This window comes from Halichoerus grypus, chromosome 8, assembly GCF_964656455.1.
Source record: "Halichoerus grypus chromosome 8, mHalGry1.hap1.1, whole genome shotgun sequence".
Lineage (NCBI taxonomy): Eukaryota > Metazoa > Chordata > Mammalia > Carnivora > Phocidae > Halichoerus > Halichoerus grypus.
This window is the reverse complement of record NC_135719.1, coordinates 109,741,823-109,759,617: the sequence shown is the minus strand read 5'-3', so window position 1 is coordinate 109,759,617 and position 17,795 is coordinate 109,741,823. Positions and strand designations below refer to the sequence as shown.

The 17,795-nt window shown below is 38.5% G+C and overlaps 1 protein-coding gene across 3 annotated transcripts in view; it reads right to left on the bottom strand.

The window, feature by feature from the left end:
* The window catches only part of PELI2 (pellino E3 ubiquitin protein ligase family member 2), a 201,929-nt gene that overhangs the window by 19,077 nt on the left and 165,057 nt on the right, over positions 1 to 17,795 (bottom strand). For 2 of the 3 annotated variants that reach the window (XM_078053748.1, XM_078053750.1), the window contains exons 3-4: positions 12,088 to 12,189; positions 2,408 to 2,605 (exon numbers count right to left, since the gene is read on the bottom strand). In XM_078053748.1, the coding sequence (XP_077909874.1) occupies positions 2,408 to 2,605; positions 12,088 to 12,189 (300 nt within the window). The remainder of the gene's footprint in view (positions 1 to 2,407; positions 2,606 to 12,087; positions 12,190 to 17,795) is intronic. The other variant, XM_078053749.1, reaches the window with a different exon arrangement.

The following is a 17,795-nucleotide window of genomic DNA, read 5'->3' as shown; positions in this document are numbered from 1 at the left end:
GGGCATATATGCCAAACCTACAGCTAACATCATACTCAATGAAGAAAGACTGCAAGTGTTTCCTCTAAGATCAGAAACAAGACAAGGATGCCCACTCTCACCATTCCTATTCAATATAGTGCTACATGTCCTAGCCAGAGCAATTAGGCAAGATAAAGAAATAAATGGCATATAAATTGGAAAGAAAGAAGTGAAACTATTGCTTAGCCCTATTTGCTAATGATACAATCTTGTATATTGAGAATCCCAAAGAAGCAGTCAAAAAGCTGTTGGAATTAACAATTTCAGTAAAGTGGCAGGACACAAAACCAACATAGAGAAGAAAGTTGCATTCCTTTACACTAATGATGAAGATGAAGCATTTGAAAAAGGCCTAAAGAAAACTATCCCATTTACAACAGCATCAAAAACAGTGAAGTACTTGGGAATAAATTTCACCAAGGAAGTGAAAGATCTATACAATGAAAATTAAACACTTTGCTGAAATTGAAGACACAAATGGAAAGACACCCCATGTTTATGAATCCGAAGATTATTGTTAAAATGGCCATACTACCCAAATCCATCTATAGATTCAACACAATCCCCATCAAAATATTAAAAGAATTCTTCACAGAAATAGAAGAAATAATCCTAAGCTTTATGTGCAACCACAAAAGACCCTAAATAGTCCAAAATTTAAAAACAACTACCATATGATCCAGCATTTCCACTTTAGGGCACATACTCAAAGGAAATGAAAACAGGATTTCAAGGAGATATATGCACTCCCATGTTTATTGCATTATTCCCAACAGCCAATATATGGAAGCCATCCAATGCCCATCAATGAATGAATGGATAAAAAAAGACACTGTACATATTATTTACCCACGAGAAAGGAGGATAGCCTTCCATTTGCAACAACATAGATGGACCTTGAGCACATTATGCTAAACAAGTCAGAGAAAATACGTACTGTATGATATCACTTATATGTGGAATCTTAAAAAGTTAAGCCTACAAAAACAGAGTAAAATGACAGTTACTGGGGATGGGATGGGTGTGGGTGGGGGAAACACAGGGAGAGTGGTAAGACTGATGATGTTTAAAGGTACAAGCTTGTAATCAGCCATAGAGATCTAATGCACCGTGTTATGAATATAGACCATATTATTGTACTATAGTTGCGCGATGTGGTAAATAATCCTATACTGGCAATCATTTTACAACATATAAGTACATCATGGTAACATGGCTGTACACCTTACACTTACACAATGTTACGTGTCAAATTTATTCATTTGCAAAAAGTAAATAAAAAAACAATAAAAAGAGATAAGGAGGAAACAGTGCCTCTGCCGCCTCTTCTTCAGCCGGAAGTGGTCATGTGGCCGGGGATAAATGAAGTGCAGGAGCCGTCTCTCATCCCTAAGGCAGCCTGAGGAAGTGGATTTGCCCGGGGAGGAAGGGGCAAGACAGAACGAACCTGCTTCCCTGGATGACACGGAATCACTGAGTTACCCAACCCTGGAGCTGTCTTCCTTGGCGCTCCTTGTTACATGAAATAATACATTTTTATTATTGTTCAGGCCATTTAAAAAAATATTTTATTTATTTATTTGAGAGCGAGAGTGAGCAAGAGAGAGAGAAAGAGCATGTGTGCCCAGGAGCGGGGGGTGGGAGGGCAGAGGGAGAAGCAGACTCCCCACTGAGCAGGGAGCCCAAGGCGGGGGCGGCGGGGGTTGGGGGGTGTCATCCAGGAACCTGAGATCATGACCTGAGCTGAAGGCAGATGCTTAACTGACTGAGCCACCCAGGCGCCCCTGTTTAGGCCATTTTTAAAGGCCATTTTGAATGTTGTTTTTTTTTTCCCCCTGCAAAAACATCCTGATTTAAAAAAACAAAACAAAACTATATTAAAATTGGATATTCACTAAAACTTCTAGGTTTCATTTACATGGAAGCCTTATGAAGCCAGAAATTTTTAATCTGTTTTGTTCTGTGATATCACACCTATATAACACCTGACATAGAACCCAGCAAACACCCAATGAAAATTTTTTGCATGAATAAATGAATGTCACTTTTTCCTTTGAACTCTATGTAGATTTGACCATTTATTTTTCCCACTGAAATAAACCCCCTTAAATCTACTATAAATACATTAAGTACAATGTTAATATACATTTTTTAAAAAGTAATTACTGTACATATACATAATACAGCAAATGTAACAAGTATCAAGTAATGACTTAATTATTTTTAGATTCTTAATAACAGCCTTTCAGACTCCACATCTGAAAACTAAAATCTCCAAATCTAACTGGAGGCACCATGGAAGGCAGATTTTTGGCCACAATTAAATGTTGTATCTGATGATAATGGGCGTTTTCCTTGAAACAATGTACTTAGTAATAGTACTTACTCCAAGAAATATGTTTTTGGAAGAGTCAAATCCGGCTGCGAATATCCGTGCGGTGTAAGGTTCGTTCCTGTCGCAGACAATCCTGCAGGCAAACCTGGATATGGTGCTCTGTGTAATCTGGGCCTCATCGTTGTTCTGACTGCCAGAAATTGTGTCTGTAACAACGAAGTCGATAGGGCTTTCTGTTGATCTGCCCACCTAAATAAATCAAATGTACTCATGATTCGTTTGAAAAATATGTCACCATATTTTGTTCACATGGAATCAGTGTTCAGGATCCCTTTAACATTAACATTTATTATCTCTGCTTAAGAATTTCATGAAAAAAATTTAGTTCTTTTCCTTTTCTTGTTTAACTAAGGGAGATATTAGAGTAACCAATCATGAGATTTTAAATATTAAGAGAAAAGCTAAATTTTTTATTCTGGAGAAAAACATTAGATAGCGCCCCCCCACCCCGAGATTGTATCTCTTGGATCAGGTGAAAACATTAACAGCAAATTATCCTCTACCCCACCCACCCGCCCCCCTATTTCCAGCTGGAAAAAACCAAGATTTTAAAGAACGCCAACAAACAAAGGAACTCTTGCCCGGCAGCAAGGATTGGTTTTCCCCACTAAGTGAATCCACCAGTAACTCATGGCATAGAGCAAGAATAGCCCTAACCCCGACAGATCAAATGCCTGTTGCCATTATTCAGTGTAAACGAGAATGATGTAAAGGGCAAGACAAGTCAGCCCAAAGTTTGGGATGCAGTCAGATGAAAGGTTCAAAAAGGTGGTCTTAACATTTCAAGTTTGGATTAAAAAAAAAAAAAATCTCTCTTGGGAAAGTCTAAAAAGCTGCCAATAATATTATGTTGACTAACTTTCTTTGGTAAGATTAAATGCTTCCAGAAAGAATATATTTCATTTGGAAGATCTTACAGTTCTAAAAAAAGGTTTTCATATTCAAAAATACCAATAAGATAGGTAACTGCTCTGTCCTGTAAACTGGGAAGAGTTAAGTATTTGTTTACAAATAAAAAAAAATCCTCAAGACAAAATATCAAAACATTTTTGTAATGCTGTTCTATGAATCTCTGACCAGAAAACAGTGATACATGTTATTTATACACCATAGAGACTTTTTAAATTAAAATCATTTATATGTAAACAAATCATTTCTCACTAAGTAGGACGTTAATGTTCTTTCCTAATGCTAGTGACTTTGATTTGGAAGCTGATGAGGGGAGGGACACAGGGAGCTCCCAGACATGTATGCAGAAGACCCCCAAAAGTCAATTTGTCAGGTATCTTTCACCTGATCTCAAAATTCTATCTAAAACATAAGATGTAATATATTTTTCATCCAAAGAAATAAAAGTGAAAAAATACATATTATCTTGCATTATTTAGCTCTGTTTGCTTCCTGGAAAATTATTATTAAGTTTCTTTTATAAATCTCACACATTTTCATGCATAGACTATCTCTATTAAACCAATAGACAACAGACATCTATTTTCTCTCTTTCTTTCTTTCTTTCTTTTTTTTTTACAACCCTTGATTTCTTGTCCTAATGAAATGTGCCTGGAATAAAATAAACCTCTGGATTCACTGAAACTCATCAATGTGAATAGATGCACATTGCCTGAATGTATGCATTTCAGGTTTAGAAAACATAAAACTTGCTAAAAAAAGGCAACATAAAATCTAAATTAAGAGATATTATAAATCTTATATAATTCATCTTTCTAAAGTTGAGAGTCTTCCCTCGGCTAGACTCATTTAAAAGCTGGGTATGTGACTCAGAAGCTCTGATTCAGACTGCTTTTTTTTTTTTAAAGCTATTCTCTTAGCTACTTTGAGGTATACAATACAGTATTATTAACTATAATCACCATGCTGTACATTAGATCCCCAGAACCTATTCATCTTACAGCTGGAAGTTTGTACTCTGTGACCAACACCTCTCTATGCCCCCGCCCCCTCAGCCCCTGGTAACTACCATTCTAGTCTCTGCTTCTATGGTTTTGATTTTTTTTTAACAGATTCCACATGTAAGTGATATACAGTATATGTCTTTGACTTATTTCACTTTAAAATATTTTTTAAACTAGAAAAGTAACAAATATTTATTGTAAAATATTTCACAAATACAGAAAAGAATAAAAAATAACATAAAGGCTACTCTAAACTCAGGAATCAACTTGTCCTGAACCTCTGTTCCAACAAAGCTTAGGAGCGAAATGTGGAAAGTTCTAAAATTGCCTAGAGCTCTCACAAAGACACAGTCTCTGACATAATTTCGTCACCTCCATGGAAGAGGGCAAAGACTCTTCAAGCTCTGTTGTAAGCGCAAAGCTAAAACCATGCTCAAGTAGAATGTCATACAACTGTTACTGTCGACAAAGATTACTCTCTTCGGGAAAGGCCATGTATTAAATTAATGTTTTGATGAGTTAACGGAAATGGACTATAACACATGACATTTTATTCCAACTGGAACATACTGCTAGGATCGATTATTGCAAGTCATGATACCTATCTGACTTGGTCATGTTTGAGTTGTTTTTCAATTCACTTCCACTTAAATCTAACCTGTGGTGCACCAGTATAATTTTATACTTCCGGATACAAACCTCATGGTGCTTTTGCCAGAAAAAAAAAAAAAAAAAAACAAAAAACTAAGCCACTTTTCTACTGAAAGCTCACCTGACGTGCAAAACTTGGAACCCATCCTTTTGGGTATTGGATCAACTCTACATTATCTTTTTTTTTTTTTTTTTTTTTTTTGGCTTTAAAGCATTATTATTTTTATTGTAGGTACCTACATAGAATAAAATTGTGTTTTTAAATCATTTTCCTACATCACTAGTTTTTGATGTAGTGTTCCATGATTCATTGCTTGCGTATAACACCCAGTGCTCCATTCCATACGTGCCCTCTTTAATACCCATCACCAGGCTAACCCATCCCCCCACCCCCCTCCCTTCTAGAACCCTCAGTTTGTTTCTCAGAGTCCATAGTCTCTCATGGTTCGTCTCCCCCTCTGATTTCCCCCCCTTCATTCTTCCCCTCCTGCTATCTTCTTCTTCTTCTGCTTTTTTTTTTTTTTAACATATAATGTATGATTTGTTTCAGAGGTACAGGTCTGTGATTCAACAGTCTTACACAATTCACAGCGCTCACCATGAGGAATTCTTAATCTCAGGAAACAAACTGAGGGTTGCTCAACTCTACATTATCTTAAGGGCAGTCATGTAGACAACCAAGATGGTTCTGAATTCCATCTGGTAATCGTACAGTGCTGATATTCTTATAGTAGCCAGAGGGAGGATTTTACTGACACCACACACACAGCATCACTCAGCATGTGAAATTTTTCATATATGAGAAAAGTTTGGGTTTGTCTGGTTGTCAGTCCAATTCAGTACAGGTAATATGGCACAAAGTGGCTGGAAGGGCCTCCGTCATCTTTCCTGGACCACTGGTACTCCTATCCCTGCATCAGTAACCTTATTTTCTGACTTCCTTCTAATGACAAGGATGGAATATCGCGGCTCCTACCCAAGACCAAACTCTCTCTTGATGCCTGGCGTCTCACTATTCTTCCCTTCCCAAGAATTTTGTTCCTGACGCTGTCCCCTCTCTCTACAGAATCATTCATTTCTCTCTCTAGACTACTAGATCTTATCATCAGCTATCAAACACATTCTGGAGCTTCTCAAACTCCGTGACTCTGTGGGGATAAAAGGGCCAATTTGTTTTTTAAACTTCAACTTGTCACTGATACTTTTTAAAAGTACAATCAGAATGAGTATTAGAAAAACGATCATCTGCTTTAAGGTTTCAGGTACTCTAAAAAGTGCCGTAGGTTTCCAAACTCCTCCTGGAGATTTCATACTCAGCTCATTCTGCCCTGTTAACAGAGACTTGGCTGCTCAGTTGAGCACACTTTGAGTAGCATTTTTCTAGACTAGTCTCTCACCTTTAAAAACATATTCCTTCACTTGTAAGCAGCCCTCAAGCTATAGCCCCATTTCTCTGATTCACTTAGTGGAAATACATCCCGTAAAACCTGTCACTAGTTGTTACCCTCCCATTTCCTTACTCATCCCCTTAACTTCCCTCCTCAGCCCACCCAGCGGGAGTTTCTACCCCAGAGCTGCACTGACACCACTCTTGCAGAGCTTTCCAGGGCTTATAATCCATATCCTGGCATATCTGTACCTGGTATTGGAATAATGAAACTCTTACAGGCTAGTTGGCAAATAGCCCCCTTCCCTGCGCTTTCTGTTCTCTCCCTAGGTAGTCTCGTCAAATTCCATTATTAGCCAAAAAGCCCTGATCTCTACCTAGAGCTTCAGACTCGTATGCCCAATCTCCACTTGGTTGTCTAATAAGCATCTCAAAATGTAAGATGTTCTTAACAGAACCTGGACTCCTCTTCAACCCCTAGATTCCCCAGGTCAATGACTGACATCCAATTTGCTCAAGCTAGAAATCAATACCAAAGAATTATCCTTGATCCTTTATTTCCTCCACACCCACGTTTAACCCTGCCTGTCAACACTCCCTCCGAAGATATCTTTAAGGAATGTAAATCAGATTTTATCTCTCCCGTGCTTAACACCCCGATTTTTTTACTTGGCCTACGGGCCCCACCTCTCCAAGCTCATCTCATTTCACTGACCACCTCCCTCACCCTGCTCCTGCCTGGGGGCCTTGGCATTTGCCTTATTTGTGGTCTGTTTCCCTCCTCCAGAATGCAGGCTCCAGGAGAGGGGCTGCCTACCTCCAGTAACTAGATGACTATCTGATACATAGCAGGTGCTCAAGAAATGAAATTGATGAATGGAGGATTAGGACAGTGACCTTGAACCCTGGGAGAGAGACAGGCATCATGTTTTAAGAAATAACTGTTTAAAAAGTAGATATTCTTTAACATTTTTTCTCACCTAGGTGGGTGCTAATAAAATGTTACCATCTAAAAGTGGTATAAACCAACTAAATTAAAAACCAAACAAACAAAAACCCAAACCGTAAGGTCCAGCAGCACCCAGGATCGAAGACCATGAAACCGAGCAATGTTTGAGGCCTCTGGTTTCCTTACCCCAAGGATCAGGATGCATTTGGCATCACACCTCCCTTTAGGGGTCTTGTAAAACATTTTGTCACTTCCTGTGACAAACGACTCTTTATATTTTACTTTCTCAAAAGCTACACTCTTTTTTTCTGTCCTTTATTTACACCTATTCTAGAAAATAACTACTATGAAATTGTTGCTATACTAACTCAGACTTTCTCACCCTTAACCCATCTCTTAAATTCAGATCAAATTGATACTTTTTTCCCTAGGCAATAATATTTCTGAGTTCTGAGCTACTACCTGTTTTCCAGGGAAAGGCAGCACAAGGCCCTTCTTTGGCTTGGTTTGGTGTTCTGCTTTTAAATGCTCAATTAACCTAGAAATCATTTTAAAGAATAATGGCTACAATGAACAGCCCTCAACACCAAGGTCCATGCTTGAGAAATAGGAATGGTACAGTGCTTTTTGCTCGGTAACCTTTATCAGTGGTGGGCTGGGGACATAAAAATGTGTAAGAGGAAGAAAAAAAAATTAAAACAAGCTTGATTTTTCAGGACCTTCTAAGAGTTTGCTTAATTCTACTCTGCTTAGAGTGATCTGATATTAATCCTCCAATATGTCTAGTTATTTTGCAAGTGGAATCAGATTATTTTAGTAAAAACGACAAATGTGTTCTGTTTTCTTAGTAAATCTATAAATGCTTGTTGAATTACCATGCTTCATATAAAGAGGTCGAGGTGGTACCACGTAGGAGTGTAGAACTCAGGAGACATGAAACTGACTTCTACCACTAACGCTTTCTCTGCCCTTAGTAGCTAGTCACTGTTCCTTTCGAAGACCCAGATTTCTCAGCTATGAAATGCAAGAGGTTAGTATAGTATAATTCGGTATTTCTTAGTGTGGTCTATGAACCTCTGAGGGTCCCCGAGACCTTTTCTAAGGATCAGGTCCATGAAGCCAAAATTGCCTTCATAATAATACAAACACGCCATTTGCCTTTTCCACTGTGCTGTTTATTCTAATGGTGCTAAGGCAATCATGTGCTTTGGTGGAAATCAAACCAGTGGCACCAAACTGTATTATTAATGGCCACTGTATTCTTCATGGCCATGCACTTGCAGTTAAAAATAATGCCAGTTTCACTTAAGTATGCTTTTGATGAAGTAGCAAAAAATTACTTTTATTAAATATTGAGGCTTTCAAATATTCTATATGATGAAATGGGAAGTATGAAAAAAAGCATTTAGAAGTTTATAACAGTATGGAGGTTCCCTAAAATATTAAAAATCAAACTACCATGTGATTCAGCAATCCTGTTTCTGGATATTTATCCAAAAAAAAAAAAAAAAACCCCAAAACCCCGAAATCAGGATCTCAAAGAGAGATCTGCTCCCCATGTTCACGGTAGCGTTATTTACAATAGCCAAGATATAGAAACAACCTGAAAGTCCACCAGTGGGTGAATGGATTAAAAAAAAAATGTGGTAAAAACATCCAGTGGGATATTATTCAGCCTTTAAAACAAGGAAATCCTGCCACACGCAACAACATGGATGAACCTAGGGGACATTACAAACACTGCAGGATTCCAATTACGTGAGGTACCTAAAACAGTCAAACAGGGACTGTAGCATGGTGGTTGCCAGAGGCTGGTGGTGGAGGGAAGTGGGAATCATTGTTCAACAGCTCCAAAGTTTCAGTGCCACAAGATGAAGAAGTTCCAGAGATGTGCTGTCTAATGCTGTGCCTATGGTAAAAATACTGCATGTGCGTTCGTCGAGAGGATGGATCTCATGTTAAGAGTCTCATGAATCTTTCACTCACCCTGCACTTGCAGAGATGAGAAGGAAGAAAGTGAGCCATGGGAGTGGAATGTGCACGACAGTGAAGAGTACGCGATCTCTGTCACAACACGTCCCTACAGGACAGTGATGAAATTACAGGTGCCTCTGCAGTGTCGGGTTGATTTTAAAGTAGTAAAAAATGTACCACCACAACTGTAAAAATTTTCTTGATGTGCTTTTTTTGGTGTTGAGAATCTGCTATTCTCTAGGGTAAAATGTGTGTAAAAAAACTTCCTATGTAAAAAAAAATCTTGTCAGTAGAAGATTTATAATTTTGGAAAGTTATTAAAAAATTATTATGAAGTCCCATAAAATTAGCAGGGAAGTGTATGCAATACGTATTTAGGAAAGGATTTTCTCTGGTAGAATGAGAAGAAAAAATATTTAGAATATTATAAAATGGAATTGTATGAGGAGTAAAACCATTGTTAATATTTTGTCTAAATATGATAAATCTTACTTTTGAGGCACTTTAATAATTGTGTCTACATCTATGACTATGACTCTAGGACTGTTTAAGTTTATTTTTTTAAATTTTTTAAAAAGATTTTATTTATTTATTTGAGAGACAGTGCACACACGGGAGAGGGACAGAGGGAGAGGGAGAAGCGGGCTCCCTGCTCAGCCCGTTTAGTTTTTTTAAAAAATAGCTAACACATTCACATGTTTCAAAAATCATAGTGTGAGGGGCGCCTGGGTGGCTCAGTTGGTTAACTGTCTGCCTTCGGCTCAGGTCCTGATCTCGGGGTCCTGGGATGGGGTCCCTCGTTGGGCTCTCTGCTCAACAGGGAGTCTGTTTCTCCCTCTCACTCTCCCTCTGTGCTCTCTTCCTCTCTCAAATAAATAAATAAAATCTTAAGAAAAAAATCATAGTGTGCAATACCTCTCTGTGTACCACCTGCCCAATCCTCTTCCCCACAAAGGCAACTGCTTTAATAATAATGTCTTATTTATCCTCTTGGAACTTTTTAGTGCATGTAAGCATTATTTAAATCATTTAACTATGCTAATATTTAATAATTAATATACTACTTAATATTTAATATATTTAATAACTTAAATTTATTAACATTGAAGATTAAGTAATCTTAATTGAATACATTATCAATGGCTCAATATAATAATATTAATATTTAATTCATTAAATAAGTTTGGAGCTCTTCCCATGTCCATACATAGAGCTTTTTCTTGTTCTGTTTCATAGCCTTGGAGGCCTCCCTCAACTATATGGCTGTACCTGAATTTACTGAAAGGGTCCCCTACTGAATGACATTTACATTGTTTGCAATCTTTTGCTATTATTATTATTTTTTTTTAATTTAAATTCACTTAGCAATCTTTTGCTATTAAACCATGCTTTGAGCAATGACTTGGTAAAAATGTCATTCTGCATGAATGTAGGGGTATCTCTGGGGTAAATCTCTAGAAACAGAAGAGCTTTAGAAAGAGAAGAGCTGAGTCAAAGTGTAAGCATTTTTCATTTTTCACAAGCACTTCCAAATCACCGCCCCGCAGAGGTCATACCAATTTATAGGACTAGGAGAGCGTTTCCCCACATCTCTGACAAAACTGCTCGGATTTTTGTCAATCTAGTAAGTGAAAAATAAGATCTCTGGGTGATTTGAATTCACATTTCTCCTTTTTTTTTTAAGTCAGGTTGAGCATATTTTATTTTTCAGAGCTCCCTATTTCCCCTTTTTGATAATATCTAGGATACTGTTTGACACCTGTTTCAATATCATTTATTTAATAATTTAACGTTCCACATAGAAATGCAAAGTCTCATGGTTCCCAATTTGAGTTTGCTTTTTTCCTCATTAGCCTTAATTCTAACTTTCTATTGTTTTAAAGTACCAAATCTTAGATATATTATTAATTCTCTTCTTAAATTCATGAATTTTTTTACCATTATTATTTCCTTCCTTCTGCTTTCTTTTGATGTATTTCTGGACTTTCTATTATATACCACTAAAGCTAGTCACGAACCTGTTCTGTATTTTCTTACTGTCATTTTTTAAAGAGAACTCTTGGAGACCAATGTTTAGTTCCTTGTTCCCTCCTTCCTTGTATAATGAAAGCACTTCAGATTTTTTTTTTTACATTTTCTTCTGAGTATGAGGTCAGTCACATCTCATGAGTTTCGCTACATAATGTTCCCATAGTAACTTTTTAAAAGGCCTAATAACTGCAGTATCGATGTCCTTTCTGATTCAAGTGTTTAAACACGGCTTTTCAAAGTGGTTGGTTTTTAAAATTTTTATCGTTATTAACGTGTATTTTTATTGCACTGAGACCTAAGAATGTAGCTTTTATAATTTCTGTCTGCAGTTTAGAATGAAGGTTTCCCCCTTAATCTTTCAGAACCCAAACAGGAATTCATTTTTATATTATCCTCACCTCTTTCTCTGAGTACATCACCAAACACTACTGGGCTAGTTCTGATTACATATCGAAATGCAGAACTGAAGGAGAGTGTGCTAAAATTTCCATGAAGAAAAGAAAGGTGTGTCCTGGGGATGTCACATAGAGCATGGTGCCTATAGTAAATACTATTGCACTGTGTCCATGAAAGTAGCTAGGAGTGTGGATCTTAAAAGTTCTCATCCCAAGGAAAAAGCTTTGTAACTCCATGTGGTAGCAACTGTTAATAGGCCTTCTGTGGTGATTACTTTGTAATATGCACAAGTATGGAATCATTACATTGGACACCTGAAACTGATGTCATGTTAATGACACTGCATCCAAAAGAAAAATCAAGATGTTACCTGAAACATATCCGTATCTTTATCATGTGTGTACTCCACCACCACAGTCTGATTCCTTGACAGAGTGTATGATATACTGTGTTGACCTTTGCAGCTGATAGCCTAATAATGAAATAAACACATATAAAAATTCAGTAAAATCTCATTTCAACAACTTAATCACAATTCTTGTAGTTAACAAATATCACTCTACCAGCAAAACCAATACAAGCCAACAGTTTTTCTTTTTTTAAAAAAAGTCAGAGCCTGTCCCTGGGGCACCTGGGTGGCTCAGTTGGTTAAGTGGCCGACTCTTGATTGCAGCTCAGGTCATGATCTCAGGGTCGTGAGATCGAGCCCCACATCTCGGGCTCCGCGGTCAGCCGGGAGTCTGCTTGAGGATTCTCTCTCTTCCTCTCCTTCCGCCCCTCCCCTGCTCACTCTCTCTTTCTCTAAATAAATAAAATCTTAAAAAAAAGAAAGTCAGAACCTGTCCCTGCTGTGCCCTGAATTACAGAGAAGTTAACCGTCACAACTCTGGCTTTACCCAACCCTCTATCTTTGTATGAACAATATTTAAGCCAAATCAAAGTTAATTTACTAGTTTGCAAGATTTAATTTAATCGTATTTCTGAAAAAACATACACTTTCTCCATATTACCTTAACTCAGTGATTGAATTTTTAGATTAATAGGGTTTATTTAAAAATTTAAAGTTTATTTCAACACTACAGCAGTTCAGTCAATGACATTTTGTTATATTTTCCCCATGCAATAGAGATTATAATCTAGTTAAAAAAAGTCAGTGAAAAAAATGTAAGTGTTCTATAAAGATATCTATACATTATTCTAGCCAGTGATCATACATTTATGTAAGATGTATAACGGAGTATAAGTAGTTGCTTAACCCAGACATTTACTAAGTTAATAAAAAAGAAAGCTAAGTTAATTTTATCTTTTCTATTTTTAGACTAAAGCTAATAGCCTTTCTTAAAGAACCTACAAACCAGTAATACAATATTCTTATTTTCTTCATAATGATATATTTGAACGCATCTTAAGCTGTGGTCACACACTTTTAAGACTTCCAAATTAACAAAGTTTATTTAAATTGTACTCCAAATTATTTCAATTACATTTTATCCGTTCCACTTCAACCTAATTTATCTTCACTTCTACTCTTTTACATTAAGTATACTAAATAAAATTTTAATGAGCCTTTCTATTAAACATTTATTGAATAATGACACTGTATGAGGACCAAGAAAGCATTTGGAAGTAGCTGGACATATGAAGCATGTTAATGAAAATGTACTCTGAACATTTATATTTGACTAATATAATTGCTGAGAGCAAAAAGTAGTACAACATTCCAAATCAACTTTGAAGTTAGCTTGGTTACTCTCATGGTTATTTAATCATCTGCCCTGAGGAACTTTGTGACTGAACTGTTTTGTTCCACGTGCTTCATTAAGACAATACAAGTATTAGAAATAATTTAAATATTTAATATGGCCAGAAATCTACAAAAGACTTCTTAGACTAACAAAAAACGTCACTAACAAAAATAGTCTTAAATTTTCATTGGTTTGAGTTAGATAAATTTAATGGTATTGACATAAGTGACATTTTTTAAAAGCCTAACTAATAGCTATTTTCAAGATAAATGGATGTTTATATTATAGTTAAGTGAAAACACCCACTTTAGGAAAAATAATTTTATTAAACTGAAACTTATAAAACTAACAATTGGGATGATTATTTATAAACTAATTTTGGTTTCCTTAAAAAGTATCTATTGCACTTAAAAGTATCCAATTTACAAATATCTCAACTCAAAACACAAGTTTCATGACACATATATTACATAAAATAAGAAATATCCGCAAAATCAGGAGTTCACAAGTGCCATAACAGAACTCCCTTTTAAAATGTCATACATTTTTGTATGATTGTACCTTCTTAAGTACAGTGTTTCTCGAACAGTTGCTTTAACTGGAAGAAAGCCACCTGAACCTTGGAGACGTGTGGGAGAGCACCCTGCAGTGAAGTTTCTCCTATTATAACATTTTACCTGAAAATTATTGTAATTTTTTATTCTCCTCCTATGCTGACGGTTTTAACATTTAAACATTTCCAAACTTGCTGGGAAACTAATGCCCCGGGAGGTCTCGCTGTGCTCACCCCATTACCTGGCACAGTCCTGGGCATGGGACCCCACAGACACTTCCGCGCCCCTCCAGGAAACACCAGAAATAGCCATTTTACAGGCCCTACGTCGCTGGTTCACCCAATTCTTCTGACATGTTTTACTCAAACTATTCTTGTGGCTCAGGTTAATATAAGCCCCCACAGCACATGAAAGAAGCTACTGATAGAGAAGCCATACCCAGAGACTGCTCACAGTACAGGGGAGCACAAAACCTAGGCTGACCCCTGCCTGGCCACCCCCAAACAGGGGAGAAAGCACAGGGACTCGGAAGCCTTGTATGCCTGATCCAGGACACCTTGAATGGTGAGCCCCCTTAAAACTTACAACTTCAAACTTCTGCCCGCTTTTTATGCAGGCAGATGCAGCTCAGTGTGAATGACCAGGGTTAGGAAAGGTGAGCACTTTCGGGTTAGGGAAATGCTTTTTCTGAGACTTTTTTTTTTTTTTTTTAAGATTTTATTTATTTATTTGACAGAGAGAGACAGCTAGAGAGGGAACACAAGCAGGGGGAGTGGGAGAGGGAGAAGCAGGCTTCCCACTGAGCAGGGAGCCCGATGCGGGGCTCGATCCCAGGACCCTGGGATCATGACCTGAGCTGAAGGCAGACGCTTAACAACTGAGCCACCCAGGCGCCCCTTTTTCTGAGACTTTTTGATTAAGAAAGTACCACGGGCAGGCCATGTTCCGGAAGCTTCTGGATATAGGGAAGATGGAGAAGTGGGAAAAGAGATTCTGCAGGGAGAAACTGAACGGCTCTGAACCAACAGGTAATACACTCAATACACTCCCCTGTGGGAGGGATGGCCACGGAACTTCAGAATTGGAGTGACAGCAACCTCTCCATTGTTTCCAGTTCTCGTAGTGATTTCCCTCTGTTAGGGCCAAGCCAGGAGAGTGGGCCTGCCAGGACAGGGTCCTGAGAGCTGGCGGCATGTCAGGCTGCACCCACGGGGAGGAGAGGCATGGTGGGGAGCTGGCCCTCAGAAGACTGGGTATTAAGCCAGGACTGGGATTTGGAGCAAAAGGTGGCAGTCCAAACCAGGCCCCCTGAGGCCATCGGTGGCATCCTCAGAAACAAATGGAGAGATGCAGACAGCCCTTGATGACACAAATTGGGCTCACATGATCTTGTGTTCATATTAAAGCCAAGAGTGGGGCCAAATTTGGTCAGTGGGGGGGGGAATCAGAAGAGAGTTTAAGCTTGAAGTCTGTTTTTGCTTTCTTTCTGGCAAGTATCTAAGGCATCATTACACTCTTCTCTGGTTAGAAGTACCAGTTTTTTCAATAACACTTCTAACATTTAAAATAGGACTTTTGGAAATTCAGCTTCTAGTAAATTACAGATTTACTGACTTGAGTCAATCATTGCAGGTATTTTGGAAACACAAATTTCCCCAAGGTAACAAGTGGCTTTGAAACCTATTTCTGAAATATCATGCAGGAAGGTAGGTAAGGCCTTCTCCTGGCACTCACTGTAAGGTAGTTCAAACACAATTACTGTAACATAATGTAATTTTTATTATACCAACTCAAACTTGGAAACAAGACACTTTAAAATTGTAAGGAAAACCAGCCCAACTAGCTTGCCTGGTGGATTGTGCTGATCTCCCGTATCTGCTTTTCTACTGTGCTGGGGGGGCAGGGCAGGGATGTAGTGTCTCTCTCTCTCTCTCTCCCCCTCGCTCTCAGCACTGTGAGTACCTTTATCTGTTCTTCCATCCCCAGCACTGAGGGCGTGGTCGGCTTTCAACCAATGTCAGAGGACTAAATGAACTGCTATAGACAGAAGATGAGATTTAGAGCTTCCTTCTTCATGTCTCCCTACCCCTCCCCCCTCCTTTTCATTCACAAAGGTACCCACAGTGACACCTCAGCTTAAATTTATGGCATGTGATTTTTATGGGGTGAAAAATCACATTTGTGCAATTACAGATTAGACAATTACAATTACAGAATAAAGGATCCACAGAATAAAGGATTCCAGCTTCACCCAGCTTAGATAGTCAATCATTGCAGATATTCTGGATATAATGTACAAGTGTGTGTATACGCATTACCCTGCAATCCCAGTTGCCCAAGCTCAGCCCCTTCTGAGCCAAGACAGTTTCTTCCTTTCTTAGCTTTACTTGTGTCACAGGGTCTGCTCAGCTCAGCCTGCCTCCGCTACCCAGGGGAGCTAGAATTGGTTGTCCCGGTTCAACTCAGACTAAATGTCAGGGACTTTTCTGAGCCCCCAGACTGTAAAACAAACATGGCTCATAATGTCTACAGAATTTTCTTGCTCCCCTAAGGGGGTAGGTACATATCTAAAAGCACATACAGAGATATCAAATATGTAATGATACTGGAAAGGCAATCCTGCAGATGCATAACAGGATGGATACATGTCTTCATGACAGCCACAGAGCTTTCATGCAAATTGTGGAAGAGGAAAATAATCAAATCATTCATTTGTTATGAAGCAGTGGGATCAGCTCTCAGTCACAGAGCAGAAGGGAAAAGCCCACTGAGAAACTAACTGGCTTCTAGAAAATACTAATTTATTACAGTTAGGACTTAGCCTATCTAATTCAAGCTCTGTAAGGCTGCTAAGTGAGCCTTTATCAACTGTGTAGGGAGAGAAAATGGAATTCATCATTGTGACAGACATCGTTGGTTACCTACCTAATGACTTTCTCCCTTCTAGCTGAGCTGGCTTCCCGTGAAAAAGCCTGAAAATGCCAATACCAGCTCTCTAGGCTCTGAAGCTAGCATGTGGACATGTGACCCAACCCTGACCAGTGGGACTTTGGAGAACTCTGGTGTGGGCCGCTTGAGGCTGGGAGCCGTCAGGAGAGATTCTTTCCTTTCTCTGTTACTACCACAGTACCGTGATACTTGGAGTGGAGGTGGTCATCTAGCACCATGACAGGAAGCCAAGAGACTCTCAGCGAAGCGGACCGAGCCCTGACATCTGTGAGTTGAAGCACGTCTGGAGCTACGTGCTCCAGACTACTTCTGAGAGAAAAAGGAGGGTTTTAAGGCTGCTTTTAGTTGGGTATTTTGTTCCTTGTGGTGTAAAAGCATCACTATACTGTTTGGCCCTAACTTTTTCTCCTCCTGGGTTTCCTATTTCAGTCAATGGTACAATCATATTTCCAGCCACCCCTACTTAAAACAGCCCTCTCTTGCCACCGTTGTCCATGCACAATTAGCATTATCATCAGGATTAAAGCCAGGAGCATTGATTTTGCTGCATTAAGGCAAAAATCAAATACAAATAGAAAAACAATGTGTTACATTTCAGGCTTTCTCCTCGAATACAAAACAGTTGTTGTGCAAAACTGATTTATTCCCCAAAGGAGTTTTACAACCAGCTCTTTTACAGACCAGAGCTTTCTGCTCTGGAGATGACTAGGCATCATCTAATTTGTCTTTATTGAATCTGGGTTGCCCTTAGGAACTAGCTTGACCTACAGAATGCACAAGAAGCGACATATGGGACTACTTCCAAGGCTGGATCAGAAGAAGACTGACAG